This window comes from Toxorhynchites rutilus, chromosome 3 (genome assembly GCF_029784135.1).
Source record: "Toxorhynchites rutilus septentrionalis strain SRP chromosome 3, ASM2978413v1, whole genome shotgun sequence".
NCBI classification, from domain to species: domain Eukaryota; kingdom Metazoa; phylum Arthropoda; class Insecta; order Diptera; family Culicidae; genus Toxorhynchites; species Toxorhynchites rutilus.
This window is the reverse complement of record NC_073746.1, coordinates 9,959,025-9,986,107: the sequence shown is the minus strand read 5'-3', so window position 1 is coordinate 9,986,107 and position 27,083 is coordinate 9,959,025. Positions and strand designations below refer to the sequence as shown.

The following is a 27,083-nucleotide window of genomic DNA, read 5'->3' as shown; positions in this document are numbered from 1 at the left end:
TATTTATTTTATTCTATTGATCATTGCGGTATAAGGTTGAACCTTTTAATTTACCGCAACCAGATACTAATGCGAATACAACGAAAATGATACAACTATCTCTTCAAAAATCTTAATTATTCTATCTATCAACAAATTTGTTTTATTTTTAAACTTGCTGATTTCCCTCATTAAGCCAGGCTATCTCGCCGAAATCCACCGATAGAACTTTTTTTTTATACACGCTCGTGACAAACAGTGAATTGCCATAATGCAACGTTTTGGTAAAGTTTTTCATTCCCGAACTTCGAAATATTTGTATTTTTTTATGTAGATATTATACTCATTAAATGGACATCCGAGTAACCGCCTTTGAAGGTGGCTGACTCTGGAATACCTAATCTCAATAGTAAACGTATTTAACACAACTGTTTAGAGCAACTCGCAATATATCCAGAGCTCTGACTGAAGCATTTAGTATAAACTCTGCACCATATAAAAAATGTGGAAACACTAAGGAATTGGAAAGCTTTCATTTAACTTCAGTGCTCATCATGTTAAATGTTAGCCATAGATGTCGAAGTGCACGTGTCTATTGCGATGTAATAATAAAACCAAGATTAGTACAGTTGCCAACATATTCGATAACATTTCCACCAAGAAGGCTACCGGGGAACGGCAAACGACTTCGTTTTCAAGATACGAGCATCGCCTTAGTTTTATCTATATTAACTGGAAGAAGATTTTGACCGGATCAATTGTAAACTCGTTTCAAATCATCATTCAAAATATTAACCATCTCTTCGATAGACAGATTAGTAGAACATAAATATATTTGGACGTCGTCAGCGAAAATATGGCTAGGTTTTAAAATAGTTGAACGTTCACTTATATAACGTAAAAACAGTAAAGGGTAAACCCTGAGGTACATGTTCACAGAATGGGTTTTTTTATCATCTATCGAACTAATTTGAGATCTTTGAGATCATTGAGATCTTTTGCATTCTATGAGATAAGTATGATGGTATGAGATGAATCGGATTACTTGAAAAATAATATTCGAATATTTCACGCATAAATTCATTATAATTCAGGATTCTAATTGCTCTCTAATCTCATCCTTGAGGTTACACATATTGGTGCAAGGGTAGAAGGTATAAAAGAGCATCTAGGGCTTTAGATGGTGCGCTGGGCTTTGCTCCATTTGTTGATAAGCATGCCAGACGTTGTAGTTTATCGAGCTTTTTCTGAGCTTATGTTTGTGAAGTCTTAGGCCACCACACTAGCGAAGCATATGTTAGTCTGGGTCTCACAATTGCCGAATAAATCCAGTGAATCATTCGCGGTTTTAGTCCCCACTTTTTTCCCGAGTACACTACTGCAAGTCCAGAGCGCAGTCTGGGCTATAGATATTGCATACTCCAGTTGGTCGTTCCAATTTAGCTTTTGGTCAAGCATGACACCTAAATATTTGGGTCGCTTTGAAAGCTCTAATTGTGCACCTCTCAATCTATGATATTGGATCTTATACTTTCTTTTTCTGGTAAATGGAGTTATGACTGTTTTTGATGGATTAACACTAAGTCCTTCCAAGTTGCATTTGAGTGTGTAGTTAAGGGGTGTTTGCATTCTATTGGAAATAGTATACTCACATTTACCCCACATTTACGACAATTAGGGACCACAACAGAGAAGACAGAACTTCTTCTTGAGGGCAACCTCTGGTTGGTTTCGTTGTTAGGGTAGATCCTATTAATTTAGCTGTTATAACGTGTGGAGCGCTGTTTCAGTTGATTTATTTGCTTGGTGAGCAAATTGAAATTTGTTCAATGGTTTCTTGTTCAAATATTAGGATTTGATATGGAGATCAATGATTTTTTCATCATTTTCAAGATGACAGATGTTAGACTCATTGGTCTATACGCTTTGGGAGTCGTCCTGTCACGTTTACCAGCCTTGGGAATAAATATAACCCGGACTTCTCGCTATTTACTAGGAATGTAGTTTAGTACCATACTAGCTCTAAACATCTCCGTCAAAAGGGGGTCAGTGATATCCTTGTTTTTTTTTGTAACAGCACCGGATAAATTCCATCTGGCCCTGGAGATTTCAAGAGATTTAAGAAATTTACTGCCCACTCAACCCTTGACTTCGTAAAGACCACCCTAGTCATTTCTTTAGCTCTATTCTCGTCTCTGATTGGACAAGATTGAGCTGTATTGAAGACCTGTGCGTGTTCGGAAGTCAATTGGATTGATCCTGGGAAGTGTGTTTCCATCATGATACTAAGTGTCCTGGGAGTCGGTGGTATATTTACCATTTCGTTTTTTAGACTACCAAGTTCGTTAGTGCGTTCCTTAGAAAGGGATTTATGAAGCCTTGCTACAAAAAGTAAACTTTCTTCCTGTTCACATATGAACATGATTTCTTGATTTCTTCGTTATATTCTGTTAGACAGTTTTTGTAATCTGTTCAATCAGAGGTAATTTTTGCTTTATTGAAGAGTTTACTAGATAATTTCCTAAGCTTTTCAAGTTTTTTGTTCCACCAAGATGCATCCTTACTTGAAGTTTTCTGCTTCAGTGGACAGTTTTCTTCAAAGGTGGATTCAATATTGGTTTCAAATTCTGATCAAAACTCTTTCAAGCTGTTCAGTGGAAGAAATACTTTTCACTGATATAAAAATTTTCTCCTGAAGTTTGGAATGATAACGTTTGCATTAAGAAGATGGACAAAAATTTTGCCGATTTTTCATGGGTTTACCCTTACACACTGATGAAACTACCCATGCAGCATCAATCATAGTAACTCATGAGTCAGCAGAAAAAAATTTGGCAGTCGAACTCTAGCCGTGAGGACGAAAACAGTGAAGCGTTCAAAGAACGGTACCCTGCCGCGTCGAAAACGGACATCATGCGGCACTTTGTGGACGCCGAATATGCCCGTTCCAACATCTACAACATCTTTTCATTATTTCACGATTTTCCCGGCGAATCGCGACGTGGCGGTGGTGATGGACGACGAGACCTATCTCACCCTGGATGGCAACGACTGGCAGCGAACTTCGTATTTTACTTCACCCACGAAGGAAGTGAGCTCCGAAGTGAAGTTTTTTCACACACCAAGTTCCCCAAGAAGGTGCTGATGTGGCTGACAATCAGCGAGAAGGGGATGTGAAAGTCGCGCTTCTTTAGCTCTGAACTGACCGTGAACGGGGAAATTCATAGTACGAAGTGCTGCCGGATCAAGAAATACCATAAGGGCAAAGACGCGATGTTCTGACCGGATCTGGCGTCGGCCCACTACTCGAAGCGATCGTTGGAGGAGATGAAGCGGCTGAATATCGATGTGGTACCCAAGTCGGCGTGAGTATACCCTTTCGAAGCTCTAAATCCGCAGCCAGTTAAATTCTTCAATTGCATTTTTTACAGTACCAAACATCATACTCGATATCATGATATCCTGGACCAACATTACATAAATTGTTAGTAGCAAGACCTACACGATAAAACGTGAATCGAGAACAAATTGACAACATGCAATACAACAAGTGATAAATGCCAATTACCGGCGAATGGAGAATAATTCATAACACGTTTCGACTCACAATGTGAACTTACGCCCGTATGTAGGCAACTAAAATTGCTCATTGAATCGGGGAGGGAAGCGAGTGGTTGGTGCAATCGAAAAAACATACCCATTTTAATCTTCAAATTGTTTAACTTTTTTACTATATTTTCTGTTCGTGTTCAAGCAAAAAATTGCTGGATAAACTTCCTGTCTAATAGTATACAACACAACATATGTCACAATAACGATTTTGAATAATATGTGTTTGAAAACTCTCAATGAATCATATAACATTTTTCGTAGATTAATCTCCCTATACAGAAATCAAAGACCGATGTCAAAAGTTGATTTGCGCAAATCCGTTAAGAACCGAAATGAATTCGTTGAAATTAATTTGATACCGTAATAGATGAAGTTGCCGCTATGTTCAAGATCTTCCACATGCGTTGCGTCGTTCACTCACTCCAGTTGACGATTCGTGACGGACTGAATGATCGTTTTGATACTACCTTGATTAGTAAATTGAGGCAAGTTGCTATAGCTGCTAGAACCCCGAAAACGGATGCAATTCATAAAAGAAGAGCAGGGGAAGAAGCAATTTTAGATCAAGGCACTCGCTAAAAAAGTAAGGTAAATGATTTTGGTTTGTCCAGCACCTGTGTCAAATCAGGTATACGAATGTTTCAAAACATATAAATAAAATTGTCTTTTTCATGATATACTGTAGTTTTATAATATATTTTTACCGATTCACATGTTTTATGAGATTATAAAAACCACCTTCTATTGGTATCAATGCGCCCCTCATTTGAGTTAATTTTTAATCAATCACCAGATGATTATTTGGCACGTATTCAGAACTTTCCTGGATTATAACACTTACAAATATTGTAAACATTTTTTTTTTATTTCTGTATTATAGTGACTTTCAACACATTTGGCTGGTTTGTCACTTTTACCTTCCATTTCGGAAGAATGTCGGGCGTGAGAATTGAACTCGAGACCCTTAGCGTGAGAGGTATGGATGTTACCGCTACGCCAGATCGCCTCCTTTTGTAAACATGATGCATGCACATCATTTGTATCAGATTTACATAGCTCAACCATGTAATATCACGCATTTAGATGACCTCAATTCTGATCATGAGTTGTCGATTCACTAATGTTGTTTTGTCCACATGATTTCTATGGCAACCGCTTGGCGCGCTGCAGTTTGTTTATGGTGTCCTCCACGCATAGCAGAAATAAAGTTTCTCTGTGATGATTGTGTTGAGGTGGACACTTTTGAAATACCCAAGAAAAGGCAGTCCCCTTTATTCCGCCCGGCGAGTGACATGAGATGACTCAAGTCACGGTATTCCTGCAGGTGAGTTGCATGACTATAGATTGTCACTTAGGTGAGATTTGAAGTCGTGTCCTCATGTTATGCTGAAAAGTAAGGTGGCTTCCACAATAGACAAAATCTGCTATCTCACGTCATTCGCCGCGCGGAATAAAGGGGAGTATTCTGAAGAAATAAATTATGAATGGATCAAAATGATTACAGTAATCTCAAGCAATGAGAAATGCAACATCTATTTGAAAATTCGAATTTTTTAATTCAAAAATAGTGATTTCTAAAACCGGACAAACCATGATCATTTTTTGGACAAATCATGATCAGAGGTAGACAATCCATGATCATAATTTCTCTTTGAGGAAAATTTAAAAAAAAACATGAATATTTTTGAATAATTTCAACACCCTATGGTAGTATTAGAAACTAGAGACTTGAGGCTTTTCAACAAACCCAACCTCGTATTTTTTTTCATGAAGAAAAATCGATTTGCATTTACTAGTTGCGTGAAATCACCCTGAATTGGACAAACCAAGATCATTTACCCTACATATCTCATGATTCAGCAACTGATTGAACTTAGAAAATAGAATTATGAGAGTACTTTCCTAACCGAGAATCAGTGGAACAAAGCGATCGATCTGTAGAAGCTCCTGATTCAACCTAACTGAAACAAATCAGCCTGATAAACTGACACCTGGAAAGTTTTTTGTTGGGATGCAGAAGTCTGATTTTCCGTCTTAGTAAGATAGAATGCTCAATTGCAGATGGAGTTGTACGGTCCATGGAGGGAAGAGAAAGTACACTTCCGGCTAACCATTTATTGTTAGCCGCAATTAACATCTATCCAAAACCAGAATTTTACTCAACGTGGGCCAATAAAGGATGACCAAGAAAGATGTGACTCGCGGTCGACTCTTTTTAGAAGGGTGACATATTTTATTTAGGAAAAGTAATTCTAAATTTTAATGTGTATTTTTACTGTCTAACTGTAAATCAAACGTTCTAATGAAAAACCTGGTTTTGAATTATTTCATTTTTTTTCAGCAGGAGTCGGAGTTGGAGTTGGTGTCGAAGTCGGTAGTAGTAATTGTGGGGATTCGGTGTCGGAGTCGGGAAATCATTTTCCGACTCCACAACCCTGGCTTCTAGAACTTCTTCTACAAAACCAAGGGTTAATGATTTACCCTTTTCAAGCTCACCGGAACTAATCTAATAAAGAGTCATTAATGAGATTTCTTTGCATTTATGAATAATATTCGGAATGAAAAACAAGCAAATTAAATGAAACGAATACGTAGTCTTACGTCCTAAGCGGTCTTGTCTTGGATACAACCCTCTAATTTTTTTTAACAAAATTTTCATTGTACGCTATAATTATTTCGCACACTGTAGTAGCCGTAGATAGGACGATTTTAGTAATGAATCTTGTCAGTTCTCTGGATTTCCACTGAAACCCGGTTTCTCCCACACTTATCACGTAGCTTTGTGCGCTTGAGAAAGTGTCTGAAAATTTAAATTGAATTAAAGAATTGAAATTGGATATAGTATCTGACGTAGTTACTGCTTGAAACATAAATTTGCTAATCGATTTGAATTGAATTAAATCTTGGACAACATATAAATGAAATGCGTGTTGACACCGATTAGTTCAGCCGATGCGACTTTTTATTGATAATGTTGGGGAAACATTTTAAACAAAACAGGATGAAGGCATGAGTAATATACTGCAGAGCGTTTGAAGAAAATTCTAACAGTCTCGAAGACGTCAAAGTCTACGATGACACAACAAATGAATGACGTCTCTCAGGTGTAATTACGTGTCATGGGATTAAATAACATAAATTTCACCACAACCCGTTTACTCTTTCCAGCTTCCACTCTGATAGCCAGCATTTTTCCAGCAACATTTGTATGCAGTACTTACCATATCTAAGAGATCGCCCAGACTTTTACTTTGCTTAGTGTTGCCGGCCGTCAGACATTCATAGCTGCTGAAATGAAAGTGCAAAAAGAAAACAAATTTAATTAAAGCCCTCTCATCATCCCACACACACAGAACTTATTCTTTAAAGCTAGAGAATAGTCGAAGCACGAATCCCATAAACCTGGGTGTCTCTAAATTACTTCCTAGCAACAGCATTTCTCCCAAGGAGGCCCGCTAGCAAAGTACGCTGAAACTGCTAATAGCCCTCTCGCCAAGGATAATATCATTTTGTTCGTTCCATTAGCTTAGTGCCTGCCCCGAGTGAGTGGGAGCCGGCTCCAATTGCAAACAAGCAAAACGATCGATTGGGCGAAAATCGACTTTTAAATGTAATTCAATCTGTAGCGGTATAATTTTGTCGTTTTTTCTCGTTGCTACCCGGGAAGCGAGTGGCTTCAGAATTTTGATCTGTAAGCGAGTTCTCTCGGTTTCGATGAAATAGCAATAAAAGTCGGCGGTGCGGCGGTCGAGAAGGACAATAAAATTATTCTACCATCGCGGCAGGTGGGAGGATGTCTCGTTAGTTCCCTCGTTGTCGTATTATGGTGGATCGCTGTGAACCACAATTACAATTCATTCATATTTAAAAGTTTATTCGAACTAGTGAAGAGCGGCAAAAACCTATCGAATATCTGTGTAAAGATAAAAATCGATTGGACTGTCCACAACTCCAAACATCACACCCTGTGGTCACATGACTAACAAGCACCCTCCCATTCGAAGCATTGGCTCCATCTGTGTTAGCTTGTGCTGCCCCCCACTCATGTAATGATGCCACCTCGGGGGTAGTAGGATGGGATTTTCACTCTCTGTTTGTTTATTTCTACCCGAAATGGGCAAACGGAATAACAGTTGGAATACGATTCCAATTTATCCGGGGTATCTGGCTGGAAAAGGCCACTGAATGTGACCTGCTAACAAACGTTGTTTGTAATAGGCTGTGTTGTCAAACAACACCATTTGGAAGCTATCCCCAAGAATGACTCACAGAAAGTCGTTCATCGCATCGGTTTCCAGAATTCATCACCAACGGACAGACATGGTGGCAAACAGTGGCTCCAAATCTCCAATTTAAAAAAGCATAAAAAAAGAACCCAACCTTTGTTGCGTAACCGTGCGATTGACAGGCACCACGAATACGGCTCTCGAGTGGTTAACATTATTGCGGCCATGTTCCCTTCCATAATATTCATCCATCGCAATAATGTGGCAGACATAATCCGCGGTCGTCGCGACACAACATGGAATCTGTGATAGTTTGCAAACAGTAACAATTATTTTCTGTGTATGAGCAACATTTCGAATAATTAGACTGTATATTTCCCGTAATCGCCTGTTTGTGGATTAGCCACGTGACTTTGAACGAGTATGGAACGCTAAAAGTGAAGTTGTGTTAATTTTTTTTTTGCAATCCAACTGGGTGTATTTTGAACTGAATCTACAAGTACTTTGTGGGGGGTGAAAGTCGGGGGTGGAGACCGGTAATCCAGATGCAACAGCACGGCAAGTAATGTATGTGTTTAATGTAACAGCAGCGATGCATGGAAAATGAAAATTATGTCTCTCCATTGTGTCGGACGGACAAAGGAGCTGCTCGAAGCAGACATAGCGGAAATGACACGTTAGTGGCGAACGGGGAGCTTTCGTTCTGCATGTAAATATTTTCCATCGCCACGGAAGAGCACGAATGGGACGACGATGACGACGACTTGGAATCCTTTCGGTGACGCCATCGCATAACAGTCAACAAGCCGGTTAGCGCTTTTTGTGCGGTTCGTAGCGTCGCGGGGCGAGTGAGCGAAGCGCGAATAAACTGTGTGTGTGTGTACAGTGGGTGGCAGTCGTGGTTGGTATTTTCCCGGAAATGAGGAACTGGGAACTAACACGGAAGCCCTGCTTTCCAACGGTATTTTCTCATGGAACATTAGGACTGGTAATGTGTGATAATGCAGTAACATCTTATCGCACTTTGAATCGGACAGCCGTCCAGCATTTTAATGTGGATTATGTACGTACAATTCACCGAGGGACAATCTTGAACAGAAAGAAAAATAACTGTTTTTGCCACGTTGTATACGAATTATACGCCTTACGGCTGTACGGTTCACGAAGTTATAAGGTAAATGATTTTGGTTTGTCCAGTCGGAAATGTGATCATGGTTTGTCCACTGTCTGTTGTCTTCTTCATGATTTACAGTACTTTTATAGTATATTTTTACGGATTCATGAATGGATCAATATGATGGCAGTAAACTCAAGCAATGAGAAATGCAACATCTACTTTTAAATTCCAATTTTTTCATTCAAAAATAATGATTTCTGAAACTGGACAAACCATGATCATTTTTCGGACAAACCATGATCAGAGGTGGACAAACAAAGATCATAATTTCTCTTTGAGGAAAATAGTTAAAAAACATAAATATTTGAATAATTTTAACGACTTATGGTATTATTAGCAACTTATGGGGCATTTTTACAAACCCAAACTCGTCCTGATTATACGAGGGTCACTATTTATATTTCGGGAATTGGCAACACTGATGTCATGTGAGTCCATCTGACGGTTCCATCGTAAAGTTTGACATTTTTGACGATATACGTACTCAGAACATTTTGTCATACGGACGCTATTTATTTATTTTATATTTAGTTGAAAGTTTGGTATCGGGAAAAAAATGGAACTGAATCGTGAACATTTTCGTGCGATGATTTTTTACGACTTTCGACGTGGATTATCACAACAAGAGTGCGTCAATCAACTTAATTTGACTTTTGGCGATGAAGCTCCATCAAAAACCACTGTGTATCGGTGGTATAGTGAATTCAATCGTGGTCGTAGTTCGCTGTCCGACGAGTTTCGTGAAGGTCGCCCAAAATCGACTGTAGTGCCAGAAAACATCGATGCTGTGCACGAAATGATTAAGCAAGATCGTCATGTAACCTATTGTGAGATTGAGGCATCCCTAAGCATTAGTTCCACCAGCATATATGCGATTTTACATGAACACTTAGTTGTGCGAAAATTATGTTCACGTTGGATCCCACATAATTTGACAATCGTTAAAAAAAAAGGCTCGTGTCGATTGGAATAAATGCTTTGAAAATTGGTTTAAGCGCATGCAAAAGTGTATCGATCATCGTGGCGAGTACTTTGAAAAACAATAAAAATATATTCGCAGCTTAACTATTTGTTTTTGTTCCTATTCCCGAAATATAAATAGTGACCCTCGTATGAGATTTTCATGAAGAAAACTCGATTTGCATTTACTAGTTGCGTGAAAACACCCTAAATTGGACAAACCAAGACCATTTACCCTACTTATTATTCACATCAACAGTTTCTAGTCCGATTTATTTCTAAAAGAATGAGAGAAGGTAGGCTGGCTTTTTTTACGCAAGATGACCTGAATAAGAGTAGGGGAGGTACGGGTAAGATGGACAATGGGGGTAGTATTGCGTGAAAAAACTTTAGTAGATCTTTTTTTAATGAGAATCGAAAAACATAGTGGCAATTTTAAAAATTTACGGTTTTTTTTATCTATACCACAAAACCAGTAATCCGCCTTAAGGCGGGGTTAGCTATCTGGTCGAAAAATTGTAAGGGGTTGTATCTAGGACACGTCCGCATATTTTCGACGTAGAACTACGCAATTAAAGGGTGTGTCACATCAAATTGCATCACGGAAAAAACGCTGTAGAAATTTAATTTTTAGGATTTATATCTTCAGCTATCGCTTATAATCAGATAAGAGTGTATAGATCACGTTGGCCATGCTTCACTCTCAATTTTTCGTAAATTTGGAAAAATGTCGTCGAACGAAAAATAGCGTCGTGAATTAATCCTGTGCACTCATTTCGAGAATCCGGAGTTGTCACATCGGGACATCGGTAAGATGCTGGGAATCGTCCAATCCACGGTCAGCAGAGTACTAAAACGATACTTCGAGAACCTAACCATCGACCGGAAGGTGAAGAACGGCAAAAATGGATGCTCCGTCAGTGAAAAAGATCACAAGCGCGTAGTTAAGCAGTTTAGACGTGATCCGAGAAGTTCGGTCCGGGATGTCGCCAATAAGCTGAATTTGTCAAGTTCATTCGTCTAGCGGACCAAGCAGCGGGAGGGCCTGCGTACATACAAGGTTCAGAAGGCTCCTAACCGCGACGAAAGGCAAAACATGGTGGGGAAGACGTGAGCCCGGAAGCTGTACACCGAAATGCTGACGAAGCGGCATTGCCTGGTAATGGACGACGAAACCTACGTCAAAGCGGACTTTCGTCAGCTGCCGGGCCTGTTGTTCTTCTCCGCAGAGGACAAGTAAGCAGAAACTATCCAAGTTTGCCAAAAAGTACATGGTGTGGCAAGCGATCTGCTCTTGCGGAAAGCGGAGCGCCCCCTTCGTGATGACCGGCACGGTAAACGGGCAGGTTTACCTTAAGGAGTGCCTACAGAAGCGCTTACTACCACTATTGAAGCAGCACGAGGGCCCGACCATCTTCTGGCCGGATCTCGCTTCGTGCCACTATTCAAAGGACGTGTTGGAGTGGTACGAAGCCATCGGGGTCACCTTCGTGCCAAAGGAAATGAACCCGCCCAACGCGCCGGAGCTTCGCCCAATAGAGAAATATTGGGCGATTATGAAGCAGGCCCTCCGGAAGAACCCAAGAGTTGTCAAATCGGAGGCGGACATCAAGAGAAAATGGATTTCTGTTCAAAAAACCTACAACCTGACGTTGTACAGAACCTTATGGACGGGGTAAAGAGGAAGGTGCGAGCATACGGGCTTGGGCTCGAAGTATGAATAAAAAGAAAATGCCAAAAATTGTTTAATAGTTTTTATTTTACTGTCTAAAATTTTCAAAAGGATCGGTCTACTGGGCGAATTTCTACAGCGTTTTTTCCGTGAAGCAATTTGATGTGACACACCCTTCATATTATACAATCACCTTGTTTACTTCTTTGAATATTATTATAGAAAGCATCGAAATTTTTGTAATAGATTATGTTAAAAGTTACAAATAAATTTAATGAACGTCTTTTTACGTTTAAATGATGCCTAGGAATATCAAAATATGTGAACGGAAGAATTGTCAAACCATTATTGTATTTTACGTTTCCCTCTGTTAATTATTGCACACCTCATGTTTACGTAGTTCTCGAACCGCGAAAGTTCATTCACCTCCAGTATCTGAAATGTATTTGCAATGCGGATTCCCCCAGGCACATTGATTCTGAAGTCCGTGTTAGGAAAACCGTAAATCGGGCCAATCAGAACTTGGCAGTTCTTCTTCTTCTTCGATGGCACTAACGTTCCTAGAGGAACTTCGCCGTCTCAACGTAGTATTACTTGCGTCATTTTTATTAGTACTTAGTTGAGATTTCTTTGCCAAATAACACGCCTTGAATGCATTCTGAGTGGCAAGCTCTAGAATACGCGTGAACACAGTGCAAGTCGGAGGAAATTTCTTTTGACGAAAAATTCCCCCGACCAGAACGGGAATCGAACCCGAACACCCGGCGTGTTAGTTATGACGCTAACCACTCGGCCAAGGGAGCACGCAGTTAGGGCGTTTAAATAACGCTTGACATTTTACAGTTACTCAATTGTTGATCTCATGAAAAATACTATTTTTTAATTGTGATAGACGCGTAGAAATATTCCCTATCAATTGATGCAAACATCTTTCCGATCTGTTAAGAAATGTTCGAGTTATTCGTTATTCGAGTTCGAGCATTCGAAATACGGGTAGGGTTAACACACAAATCGGTAGAACAAATGTATGGAAAAAAAAGAAGTCGTTCCAGTTTTCATGAATTTAAACCGTTTAAAGATTAGCAAATTGTAATGTATAGCATATCAAACAAATCTTAGAGAATTTCCGATTCGATTGGTATGCAAATCATGAGAATTCGTTCACAGTGAAAATAGTTATTAACGTTAACTTTATTTCATAAAAACGTGACCTGTTTTCTGATTTGGCACCCTTCCTGAAAGACGTAGTTCTACGTCAAAAAATCTTTTTTTTTAATTACTCGTAGTAGAAATGGAAAGTGTAATGGAAAGCATAAAAACAATTCTGGTTTGGCTGCAGGTGTAGATTGATGTCGCATTGTATGTATATGGCTTGCGTTTCCGATGTGTATCTCGGGTTTTTGTAAGTAATTTTCCGGAGTATCTGGAAAATGATCCAATTTAAATATGAATATTTAGTAACTAAGCCTGTAAAAATAAACGAATTAATAAAAAAAATGTGAATATTTAAATGAGGATTAAAAAAAATCTTTTTTTGCTTCTGTGAACGAGAGTCACTCTACGAAATTGAAAATGCGACATGTAGGGCAAGATTTCATGCATCAACACGGAAGTTCATGCAAGATTTCATCAAATCAAAGAGGAAAGTGTCACCCATATAGTGATGATTCATTAATTATGAGGAGGCAGCGATTATCATGCGAAGACTTATTCAGATCGACATTACATCGCATCATAAAAATGAAATGAAATGAAATATTAATATTCTTCATGACTCTCAATAATTCTCAGTGACTCAATTACTTCTATGATAGATTGAGCAGTAGAACCAATACGACTTGATTGTGATAGTCTGCAAACGAACATTATTTCACCGAAATAGCGAAATTTCACCGAAATAGCTACGATGCCTTAGAATAAGACTAATAATAAGAATAAGACAATGGAAAGAAATCACAATACCATAGCTATCCATTTAAAATAAAGCAACTTCATGATTTCATGTGTATTTTACCTCAAAATATCACGGAACCGTGAGTATTTTCAACTTGTTTTTTCGTTTCTTCCCCATAAATTGTATAAATATTCAATGTAATCAAAGACGATATATATTTTTTTTGTTTATCGATCCACATATACTTCATTTACCATTCCATCCTGTTATGTGTCATACTTATATTCATTAATCATTTTCAGTTAGACAGTTGAGCTTCCTGCCAGAAGCTTATTGTCTTTCTTTGTTCATTACAAACCGTTTGAATGTTATGAGTACATACAACAAATGGCCCTTTTCAGGGCTACTTTTTTGATTTTCAAAAGAGTTAAACTAACAGATTTCTGAACAATGAAAAGAATTTCATTTAAAATAACCAAGTGTTCTGAACAATCACAGTCCTACGTCAAACTTCCGTCCGTGCCCCTAGGCTCAGACCCTTCTACTTTTGTCTCAATAATTCGTGGCGCACTTCATGTATACTTATTTTTTTTTCGTTTGTAATAAAAAAGATAGTAAGTCTTATGTTACTGAAGCATAAATAAAATAAATAAAATAAGGATTTCCACATATTTTCGAGACCTCTTTTGTTTCTGTGACTTCGAATCGTGACAGAACTTCTCTGAATCTCTACATGACTATTCTACAGAATCTGTTGATCATTTATAAGGTAGAACTCGTATTTTGATAGAATACAAAAAATGTGTTTTAACACCTTGAAAAAACGAAAAAAAAACTTGTTACAATAATTCCAAAGTACTAAGAGACTATCCATATACTATGTGGACACAGAAGCTTTTTATGATTGGCTTATTGAACTTTATAACTCTCGCTGGTGAAATAGGTTTAAGTCTAGAAATCTAAGCCAACAAAAGCCAGACGTCCGATATCGGTAATAAGGAGTTCATAAAAACGGTTCTTAAGATCAAGTTGGTGAAGGATAAATTCCTGCTGCTGGCCAGGAGTAAACACAGAAGTTTTAATCAACCGCCGTAGATGCGAGCGATGAGCATTGATCGAGCTTTAGCAGCCATTTTTGTTGACATGCCTCACTCAATGGTACAACTGAATATCAGTTCGGTTCTGCCATTTTGTTTTTGAAACATAAACACGAGGCATCTACAAAAAAATAGGAACGCATTTTTCCTGTCAGTAAGACACAAATTGGGTGTCGGTTGTACCCCGAATGAACTTTTGGGCATCTATATGCTACAAAACCACCCGATGTCCCGCAGAATACACTGAACAATGATCTGCGATGAATAGAATAGATAGAACAGAGCTTGGTATGTCTTCTTTGCCTATTCTCGATCTATCTTACCCAATCTTGCCTAATCTTTCAGGAATCTTTCTACCATTTCAGTTTTCACAACCCGTTTGGAGGATACCAATCCATGTAACAAACGGTTTTTTTCAGGGCCATCATTTGGAATGTTAAATCAATTAAATCTACGAGTATCTGAATAATGGAAATACACTGCAGTCGCTTTTTACACGGGGGATACGTGCCGCGTAAACAAAAACCGCGTAAAAGAAAACCGCGTAAATTCCACAATCCGCGTAAATTTCCAAAATCCGCGTAAATTTCCAAAATCCGCGTAAAAATAAAACGAGTGAATTTTAAAATCCGTATAAAAATCTAACAAACAGTGAATTATTAATTAATAATGCAACTCATATTTTAACAATTGATTGACTGATTTTTTTTTTGTATGCTGCAATCATGATATCTGTATCTCCTTTTATTTCTCAGCTGCTAACCAGTGATACAATATAAACTTATTTCGTAAAAAAGTTACATCAATTAGCACATTGAATTTGTACGCGGTTGATGCGCGCTGTTTAAAAAAACCGCGTAAGTGTCGAAATCCGCGTAAATTCCGAACTCCGCGTAAAAAAAACCGCATAAATTCCGTAAACCGTAAAAAAAAACCGTAAAAATAAACCGCGTAAATTCCAAAAACGCCGCGTAAAATAAAACCGTGTATAAAAAACCGCGTAAAAAGCGACTTTAGTGTAAATAAATTCAAAAACAATGTTCCACTGCAAACAAAATTTGTTCAAGTTGGATCTCACAAAATTTGACAATCGTTTAGCTAAGCTGTTCGCGTTCAAAGCTCTTCAAAACAAAAAGTCCACTGTTTATTTTTGGGAAAAAGTCGAGTGGCAAAAGTTTTCTTAGAAAAATGTAGAACGGGCAATTCTGATTGGTACAAAACCGTTTATTCGCTAGAAGTTTTCGGATTGACATGAATGCTATAATAAATGGTTTGAGCGAATGTCGAAGTTTTTTAATCTGTATTATAGTGACTTTCAACACTTATTGGCTGGTTCGTCACTCTTACTTTCAATTTTGGAAGAATGTCGGGAGTGAGAATTGAACTCGTGACCATTAGCGTGAGAGGTATGGATGTTATCACTATGCCAAATCGCCTCCACAATGTAGAAGTGTATTGATGAGTTTGGAAAACAAAAAGTCATTTCCAAATGAATACGGATATAGTCAGTCAGATAGTCAGTTGACTATCCTCAGTTGACTATGACTATGCCGAGCCCTGGTTGTGCCCAAGACACGACCGCATTGTTGACGTAGAACTACTCTGTTATTATATTTTTGATGATGGATGATTTATTTTTGCCGTCGCAGAACCTAGTTTATTGATCGTATGTCGTACTAAATCACATACAACATTCCAAATCGACATTTACTTCCTTGGTGACTAAATAAACGAAATAAACTCTTTCTGTTAATCTCAATAACCTCGAAAAGAGAGGCAATGCTTCATTGTGATCAGGATTAGCGCAAATGCAATCCTGGTTGTAGGCAGTTTTGCAAACGACACGCGAACCCAAATAACTTATAACATTCCAGCACGACATTCACGATGATCTAGCTTGATATTCCCCAAATAAGTTCTAGTTCTACGTCAAAAAGCAGTCGCAAAACCTAGTTAGCAGCCCTAGTATAAAGGATCCTTCTAGAAACATAATTCCCCTTCTCAAATGTAACGAATCGTTGTTGTAAGATTGCTTATCTTAAACGTCTCAACATGAACTGAACATGAACTATTCATTTTTTTTTTGGGTCTCGAGTTGGTTGAAGCCATCAACATCGGGTCTAGATTCATTCAAACATTGTCGCGAAAGCTTTTGGGTATGCTGTTGTTAGTGAAAGCTGGAATACGATTTTTCAAAAGATGACACCAGACTCATCCAGATTCACCAGTATGGTTGATAAGATTGACCGTAGAATCGGAATGAAAATTGTTCATTTTTTGTTTCGAAATTCGTGATGTTTTCTAGTAAGACGAAGAGTTTTAACAACATGTTTTGTTAAAATGCATCGTTTTTTTTGTCTCATATTTTCGTTTCTAGGTCTCAGTCACCCTTGGTACGAATAGAAACTTCGTGTAAGTTTTCAATTCTTTGTCGTTTTCTAGTATTATTTCCATCATTATGATATTATGGTATTATGGTAGTATTCAGTGTTTGTCTACTCGTTTCATACCTTTTTTGATATCAAAGTTTGAGCTGTACCCATTTTCATAATATTTTTATTTCATTCAAAAGATTCAATACTCTTGTTTTCATTCAACTTTATCGTTCAATAATTCAGGAACAACACCAGCTGTACAGTAGAACTTTTGGCCTTTCCTCAGTTGAAATGAATGCTTTTGATAAAAATATCGAAAGTTTTTTCTCTATTATAGTGACTTTCAACACATTTCGGCTGGTTCGTCACTTTTACTTCCATTTTTGGAAGAATGTCGGGAATGAGAATTGAACTCGTGATCTCTGCGTGGGAGGATATTACCACTACGCCAGATCGCCTCCACATATCGAAAGTCAATTGAGTCGATTCTGATTTTTTTCCGTATTATATTCCGCACTGGTCTTAGTTTCATTAGTGGAAATTTTTGACGAAATTTTCTTCAAATTTCTTCTCGTTTAGTTTAAAATCGGGAACCCAAAATCATACGCCGTTTAGGTCCCATGAATATACTGGTTAATCTGTCCTATTAATACTTCAAACACAAAAGGAACCATTGTTGATGATTTTCATCGATGTAACCTTCATAACGAATTAAATGGTATGAAACGTTAAACTTATCATAGCATCATTTCGAAAGGGTAATTCTAAGTACCCATTTCACCGATGATTTGTTTGTGTGGTGCCCACGTAAAGAACCATCAATGAAGCAACTAGTATGTGTACGTGAAAGTCAATATATTACCACTCCCGCGCCAATCAACTCCCTTCAATAACCAACCACCCACTTCTTCCTTCCCGACCGGGAGCAAGCGACGACGGTTGGGATGAATCAATTAGTTTAATTAAATTAGCATGACTACCATTGTTTGATATACGCTCCGACGCCGCCGGCGGGAACGTAATATCGCTACTTATTATACAGGTGGATGGGCTTCAGACACCTAGTCTGGTTGCATTCATGATTATGTTGTCTCTAGCAGAGGCTCTCTGAAACCATTGCTCGATTATCCACCGATATGCTACCGACAGTTTTTCGCCGATGAATTCAGCATTGCACTCCACCAAAACACAAATTCCAAACCGTCCCTCCAGTGCCGTTAGCTGAGGATTATCTCCGTTCAGTCAGTCGTATTAATTTCGTATCCTCCAATGAATGGAATGATGCCTCAACTCCCCCGTTCGCTTGGCTGTATCTCAACTGATAAGCCACAGACAGACAGGTTCGAAACCACATCCTAACTAAATCGTCCCCTACCGAACGAAAATGGTCACCGCCATCCTGGTACTGGCGCAAAAAGTGCCGTTTGCAGCCCCACACTGCTTCCGGAAGCGTGCATGTGTGTGTGTGTGTGGATGTGTTTGCAAGTTGATGGGTTTAATGAGTGGAAAAGCTTTTCGGCACTTGGTCCTCGGGGGTTGCCGTAGATTGACGGGCATGACTGGACGGACAGGAAATAAGTTTCCGTTTCATAGCGATTATGGTTGTGGCGCCAGCAGGGGACCATAATCAGTTGCCAAAAGTGACAGCCATCTCAATTTCACGGTAATTAGAATGATCTCGCCTTGTTGTCAACAAGAGAAAAAACATTGTTCATATGCGAAGCGCATCACCAGACTCTATTTAAATCATTTAATGATTTTCGAATTAAACTATGCACCCCGCTGAGTTTCAAAAGGAAGTGAAGAGTGAATTATTTTTCGTTTGGTATCATAAGGAGCGGTATGTTTGAAATTCATCAGTGATTTGAATAATTCATATGGTGAGATAGCAGCAGCTTGTTACTCCCTTGCCCCCAGACATTGATTATGGAAGATGATGTTTGGTACTGGCGGATATCATATAATCAGGATACATGTCCCCGATAGATAAGATCATGGCGTAACCCCCAGACTCATCCACCCCGCGTAATGCGCGGAGATTGGGGGGAGCCGCTTCAGTCCCGGAAGCGCAGAAATAGGCGAATGGCAGAAGTGCTCGTTATTGAATTTCATTTCACAGGAAACGGCGACGGGTTTGTCTCCTTCGCATTGATTTATATACCTATATAACGCCGGTTATGTTCGCTGAATAGGACTCTAATGCAGCTTCTGTGAGTTAGTGTAGGTTTGCTCCTACTCCACAGTCGCAGCTATTCAATATGTCGTCCTGTCTGTCTGCTATCTGTTGGCGGTGACGGAATTATTCAAAGTGGGAATGAAATGAAGTTTGCTTACTATAAAACGCATATACTTATTTGCATCCGTGCGATGTGCAAAATGGTTAACACGGCTCCAGAAATAACTACTTTGATGTTGACGTTTGTCAACATCATGTCGGAGTTCAAGTTGATTGAGCTCAGAGAATGCTCACAGGGCAACCTGGTGATTACGTCTAAAGGGTGTGTCACATCAAATTGCATCACGGAAAAAACGCTGTAGAAATTCGCCCAGTAGACCGATCCTTTTGAAAATAAAAACTATTAAACAACTTTTGGCATTTTCTTTTTATTCATACTTCGAGCCCAAGCCCGTATGCTCGCACCTTCCTCTTTACCCCGTCCATAAGGTTCTGTACAACGTCAGGTTGTAGTTTTTTTTGAACAGAAATCCATTTTCTCTTGAAGTCCGCCTCCGATTTGACAACTTTTGGGTTCTTCCGGAGGGCCTGCTTCATAATCGCCCAATATTTCTCTATTGGGCGAGGCTCCGGCGCGTTGGGCGGGTTCATTTTCTTTGGCACGAAGGTGACCCCGTTGGCTTCGTACCACTCCAACACGTCCTTTGAATAGTGGCACGAAGCGAGATCCGGCCAGAAGATGGTCGGGCCCTCGTGCTGCTTCAATAGTGGTAGTAAGCGCTTCTGTAGGCACTCCTTAAGGTAAACCTGCCCGTTTACCGTGCCGGTCATCACGAAGGGGGCGCTCCGCTTTCCGCAAGAGCAGATCGCTTGCCACACCATGTACTTTTTGGCAAACTTGGATAGTTTCTGCTTGCTTGTCCTCTGCGGAGAAGAACAACAGGCCCGGCAGCTGACGAAAGTCCGCTTTGACGTAGGTTTCGTCGTCCATTACCAGGCAATGCGGCTTCGTCAGCATTTCGGTGTACAGCTTCTGGGCTCGCGTCTTCCCCACCATGTTTTGCCTTTCGTCGCGGTTAGGAGCCTTCTGAACCTTGTATGTACGCAGGCCCTCCCGCTGCTTGGTCCGCTGGACGAATGAACTTGACAAATTCAGCTTATTGGCGACATCCCGGACCGAACTTCTCGGATCACGTCTAAACTGCTTAACTACGCGCTTGTGATCTTTTTCACTGACGGAGCATCCATTTTTGCCGTTCTTCACCTTCCGGTCGATGGTTAGGTTCTCGAAGTATCGTTTTAGTACTCTGCTGACCGTGGATTGGACGATTCCCAGCATCTTACCGATGTCCCGATGTGACAACTCCGGATTCTCGAAATGAGTGCACAAGATTAATTCACGACGCTCTTTTTCGTTCGACGACATTTTTCCAAATTTACGAAAAATTGACAGTGAAGCATGGTCAACGTGATCTATACACTCTTATCTGATTATAAGCGAAAGCTGAAGATATAATTCCTAAAAATTAAATTTCTACAGCGTTTTTTCCGTGATGCAATTTGATGTGACACACCCTTTAGCTATGCGAACAAATGTTCATTGAAACGATTGATTGTCTGCATAAATAGACGCAAGCGTTTTCCAAATGGAAAAAATATGTTTTAATCCGCATAATCTCCTAGGCCCTTTTTTGCCGATAATATCCTTCAACTGGACAGATTATTTCATTGGAAATTTGCATTGTTATACTTGTAGGCAGAAAAACAACGTTTTTTGCGTTTTCCCAAAACTAATGGTGTTGGTGATTACGTCTCCTATGCAAACATGCGCAGTGTAGTATCGCTCCTATCAGCGACTAGCCTTTCTTTAACCTACAGCCACGATTAGGGGTAGTGGGAGCAATGTGGTCCGTGCGAGTAATGTGGTCAACTGCTCTGTTGTTAGTATAACTATTGAATATTGTTGCCGTATTGATAATCACCTTATGTTTGAAGGGTTTGTAACAAAGACTACGCCGTAAGAAACCTTCTTTTCCCTCCCAGGGTCGGCCCAATTTCAACCAAACTATGTTCATCGAAAGAAGAAAACACCAAGTTGTAGCTTTCTAACGAGATGATCTTTTATTCGATACACTACTTGACCTACACCATTACAAACCGCTTGTTTGGGGTCTTATTTTTTTATCTGTATTATAGTGATTTTCAACTCATTTGGCTGGTTCGTCACTTTTACTTCCATTTTTGGAAGAATGTCGGGAGTGAGAATTGAACTCGTGACCTTTAGCGTGAAAGGCATGGATGTTACCACTACGCCAGATCGCCTCCTCTTACCCCAACCATTATCTAATTATCTTTGCTCTTATATCCCGTGCAATAGAAATGTCAAAAGAGAAAGTAATAGAAAATGACAAAATAATCAGAAGGGGGAAATGTGTTACTTTTCTTATAATAACTCACCACATAGACAAAGTATTGTTATTAAAGTCAATCCTTTTTCGGAATGATTCACACCGCCTTCACTGGTGCCAACCGCAGCGATGTTTTCATGTGTCGTGTAATGTTGTTTGTGCTGTTTATAAGCCTTAAGTCGTGTTGTGTATGACTATGTGTCGTCATCTGAACCCTTAGCTATCTTTTTTATCTGTTATTTTATTTTTATTAGATTTGATTGATATAGTTTTTGTATGGCGTTAACGTTCCCTGTGGAACTTTTGCCGTCTCAACATATGCATTAACTAGCGTCATTCATTAATACTTAGTTGAGATTTCTTAAGCCAAATAATACGCCTTGAATGTATTCCGAGGGGCAAGCTCTAGAATACGCGTGACCACAGTGCAAGTCGGAGGAAATTTCTTTGACGAAAAATCCTCCGGCCAGAACGGAAATCGAACCCGAACACCCGGCATGATAATGTGAGACGCTAACCACTCGGCCACGGGGCACTTACATGGTCATGTTTTCAGCCATAATCAAATTTAATATCAAATTAAATTTTTTAATAGGATTTTTTAAAGGTGTATTCTAAATTTTTCTTTCCAAAATAGTTCATCGATTTCCCAACAACTATGCTGCACATTATTTTTTAATCTGGAAGTCATGATTGTCTTGCAAAAACTTTTGCTTATTTAAAAAATAAATCAATCGTAATTAAAATTAATCATCTGATAATGAAAGTTGTGATTTGAGGTAGCTTCCACCATATGTACAATGTTTAAAAAAGAATCGAGAGCGTCGCGTCAAAATCGATCGACACGGTTGATTCCACGTGCAATTGCACTATAACAAATTATTGAACAAGGAAGTATGTAAATAAACTCGAAAGTGATTCTCTGATCTTGAACGAATGGCAAAACAATATCGTTCCACTCCATCTTACGAATTCGTGCGAAACATTATGTACGAATTCGAACAAACAAGTTTATTTATGAACTCGTATCCCATGATTTCTAAAATATTAAAACAAATTTTTCATATTACTTAGGTTGGGGAAAAAGTTATCCATTATTCTCTCGTTTGCTGGCTTTAGTGATCAATATCTCGCGTAAAGTCGATCATACAATTTCAAGGTTAGGCTCGATGTAAAGGTAGCATTTCACACTAAAAAAATTCTTTGGTTGTTTTTTGTTTGTTCCAATCAGTTGTGTGTTACAGGGTGTTAACAATGGAGGTCAACAAAGAGAACATTCGATACATTTTACACTTTTTATTTTATAAATGCGAAAATGCAAGCAAAGCCGCTGAAATTGTGATTGATGTTTATTGTGCCGATACTGCAACAGTAAAATACGTGTAATTGAATTTATTTTAAAAAAATATTTTTTTTGCCAGACTTATCTCACTTCTTAACTAGGCGAACCTAGCCAGAATTTTCACCTGCCCCCGGGCTTCTGAATGCCAAAGGGGACTAGGCTCTGCGGAATGCACGTATCTGCATGCTCGTGCTGTTTTAGTCCTGACCGAGGAATTGTCGGACAATCACGCAGGTGCTAAGGATGACCGACTTTTGGATGCCGGCCAATTCCTTCTCGATGTTCAACACCTTTAGCGCTTCCAGAAGTGTCTTCGGGATAATTCCAGTTCCAGAGAGAACGACTGGAACAATTCTTGGGACCTCCCTTAGCCCCCACAGTTCCTTGAGCTCCACGGCCAATGGTCGGTACTTGCAGATTTTGCGACTGTGGGTCTCCTCCAGATTCTGGTTCAGTGGAATAGCGACATCTATGATGGTGACTTTGCGGTCGCTCTTGTCGTAAACCATTATATCTGGACGGTTGTGGTGGATCGAGAGGTCGGTCAGAACAGTGCGATCCCAGTACAGCTTGAAACGGTCATTTTCCAGGACAGGTGCAGGCAGGTACCGGTAGTTTGGTACGTTGTCTTCCAGCAGAGCACATTGGAGCGCCAGTTGTCGATGAACAATACGGGCCACGTTGTTGTGGCGCTCGGTGTAGGCTGCGTTGGCCAAAACGGGACAGCCTCCCATGATGTGCTCTATGTTTTCACCTGGTTGATGACACATCCGGCAAATGTCAACAACGTCTTGATGCCAGACGTACCGCCTGAAGTTTCTCGTCGGCATTATCCTGTCCTGGATGGCTATCATGTCGCCATTACTACTGAAGAGAGTTAACCACGCGTTAGCCACATATTAGATGCGGCCTTGTCGACGTGTGGCCGGTCCAGTTGATGGGGGTGGGCACCATGCACTGCCTTCTGCTTCCAAGCTGCAATCTTCGCCTCCACTGTCTGCAGATTGCAGTTTAGTTGGTACTCCGCTTGCGCCAAGTGCAGAGCGCTGTATCCTCTGTCAGCGGCGCAGACAGTCCGGTATAGCGCGTTTTGGTTGGCGTGTTCTGCGAAGTACTCGCGCAGTTGTCGTACCTGAGCAACACACAGTGCAGAAATGTCGACGATTCCAAGTCCCCCTTCTTTGCGTGGTAGTGAAACTTTTTGCATTTTTTTAATTTTTTTAATTTTTTTTAAATAATTTTTTCAGTGCAATACACTAAATTATGATCTCTACTGTCAACAAATGGACCGTTTGAAGCTAGCGATTGACCGGAAACGTTCAGAATTGGTCAACAAAAGAGGTGTTGTGTTGCATCAGGACAACGCAAGGTCACGCAATTCCTAGAGCTTGATTGGGATGTTTTAATGCATCCACCATATAGTTCGGACATGGCACATGGACATGGATTATCACCTTTTTCTTGCATAGGAAAATTTCCAGATTGATAAGAAATTGGGAGCAAGATAAGATTGTAAAAATCTATTGTTATGGTTTTTCGCTAATAAGAACCAAGATCTTAATGATAGAGACATTATGAAGCAACCTTTAGAATGGCAACATTTTTTTCAACAAAACGATTTTGACCCAAATCGGACAATCCGAAGCATATTAAAAATAGTTTTGAATTTCACCCAAAAATAATGATTTACTTTTTCCCCAACCTAATATGTATTCACGGGTGGCAAAAAATTACCTCAACGGATAATTTCGGGAATCGGTTCATGTTTCACGTAGATTCCAAATATTTATCATATTCGTGAGAAATTTACTGTTATTTTTGAGTTTTCAAATTTAAAATTCATTTTCAAAAACCATTCAATAGTTTTCAATAGCTTTATTTATGTTTAGTCAACAGGTAAAATATTCACCCCAATAACTACAAATTCTACTTGCTGTATACAACTTAATTTAAGACACTACGGAAACTACATTTGTTTTTATAACGAGAAACATTGAAGTCGAACACATCGTAGCATCTGTTGAAGATTCGGCACATCCTTTGCATGGGCTCGTTGAATCCATAGTTGGTTCGTGAGAGACGGTTATACAAGAAAGTATGCGAGCGTAAAATCTGGCGGTGGGTGTTTATATGTAGACAGCTTAACAGCGAAGTGCAGTCAATGTTTCCCGGTAAATTAACGGTGTCATTCAAGGAAAACAGAAAGACCCAAAGGAAAACGGTGCCATTCCACGGAAGATGCCTCAGAGCGAATTGAATAAACTTCCGTTGAATAATTTCGATGCGATTCCTCTCGTTTCGGTAGTATGGACACCACACTACAGCCGAGTATTCTAGAAAAGGCCGCACCAATGAGCAATACAAGGCTTTCAAGCAATATACATTTTTGAATGATTTGGCGAAACGAAATATGAAACCGAGTTGAGAGGAAACTTCTGACACCACCTAAGCGACATGATTCTTGAACGTAAGCTTAGAATCGATTAGTATTCCCAGATCATTGACAGTTAATTCACGTTTCAAGCTAGTACCCGATAGGATATAATTATAATGAACAAATGTACGTTGTCTGTCGAATGATATTATGGAACATTTCGAAACATCGAGTATCATGCGGTTCAGTTTGCACCACTCGGCGAAAGCTTCCAATTGATCTTGTAGGGATCTAGCATCATTTGGTTTCCGTATCACTGAATACAGTTTCAGGTCATCAGCGTAAAATAACTTAAGACATTTTAGAACACTGTTGACATCGTTCATATATAGTAGAAACAGAAATGGTCCTACATGGCTGCCTTGATGAACTCCGGATGTCACAGGGAAGGGAGAAGAAACATAGTCTCCAATTTTTACAGACATTCTTCGACCAGTCAGATAAGATGATAGCCAGGCAAGCAAATTGTTATGAAAACCTAATCGATCGTATTTAGCCAAAGCAATATCGTGATTCATTTAATCAAACGCAGCGGAGAGATCCGTATAGATGGCATCTACTTGATGGCCTAGCTCAACTTCGCTGGCTAGAGGCGTTGCCAGCGCAAGCAAGCAGCGTTTGAGAACCAAAAACTGATCACAAAACAACCAAACTATCGATTCGAAAGTGTGTTCACAGATAGTAATCTTTCGGCGAAACAACACATTGAATACGAAACCCTCAGAAAACGGTCGGATAGTTCGACTTCCATCTATCTGCATCTACCTACATTATCTAGATTGACACATTCTCCTTGTACACTCTGTCCATCTTCTATAAGACTAGGTGATGATATTGCTGGTTTGTATCATTGTAAACAAACAACGCTTCAATTTATATTCTAGTGTATATGTATTGGTAACTATCATACATTGCGTGATTTTTATATGTGTGTGTGTAAGCGTTGAGCGTAAACAAATATGTTTGCATTGTTCAATTGTCAAGTTTCTATTAGAACAGTTACGTTTTCCGTTGTTTTTAGTTAGTTTGATTAATTAATCTAGAAAATGCCGAAAGGAAAAGTGCTCACGGATAGAGAAAAAGGACAAACCGATGCATTTCACCAAGAAAATGTTGGAATTAGAGAAATTACTCGTCAGATTGGACGATCCAATCAAGTAGTTCTCAATTATTTGATGAATCCTCAAGGATACGGTAAAAATAAGAGAGCTCCACGTAAATCGAAGCTCTCTGACCGGGATGAGCGGGAAATAATTATAACAGCTTCGAATACTTCAAAATCGCCTATGCAAATAAAGCAATCTTAGAATGTAAATGTTTCACGGGAGACAATTCGTCAAATTTTGGTAAAAAGTCCTTACATAAAGAGGGTTTAAAAGGTTAAAGCTCCTAATCTTACACCATCTCACATCGAAAAACTTTTGAGTTTTGTCAAAGCTCACATGAATCAACAGTGGGACATGGTATGTCTTGACAAAGAACGTTTTCAAAAGAATATAATTTGCTATGTACCATAAAGAAAAATTCTTCAAACATTTAATTACTTTTAACTTTGCCTGGCTATCTCCAGTGACGAAAAAACGTTCAATTTGGATGGTCCTGATGCTTTCAACGGGTACTGGCGTGATTTACGGAAGGAGGAACAAAATTTTTCAACCAGGAACTTTGGTGGAGGCTCGTGCATGTTTTGGGTGGGATTCTGTGCAACTGGAAAGCTCAAGATAGCTTTCA

At 39.4% G+C, this 27,083-nt stretch overlaps 1 protein-coding gene across 11 annotated transcripts in view; it reads right to left on the bottom strand.

Moving 5' to 3' along the window:
- Positions 1-27,083, bottom strand: part of LOC129774904 (breast cancer anti-estrogen resistance protein 3 homolog) — a 141,886-nt gene that overhangs the window by 23,515 nt on the left and 91,288 nt on the right. For 7 of the 11 annotated variants that reach the window (XM_055778964.1, XM_055778963.1, XM_055778965.1 and 4 more), the window contains one exon: positions 6,813-6,879. In XM_055778964.1, the coding sequence (XP_055634939.1) occupies positions 6,813-6,879 (67 nt within the window). The remainder of the gene's footprint in view (positions 1-6,812; positions 6,880-27,083) is intronic. The other 4 variants (XM_055778962.1, XM_055778966.1, XM_055778971.1 and 1 more) reach the window with 1 other exon arrangement.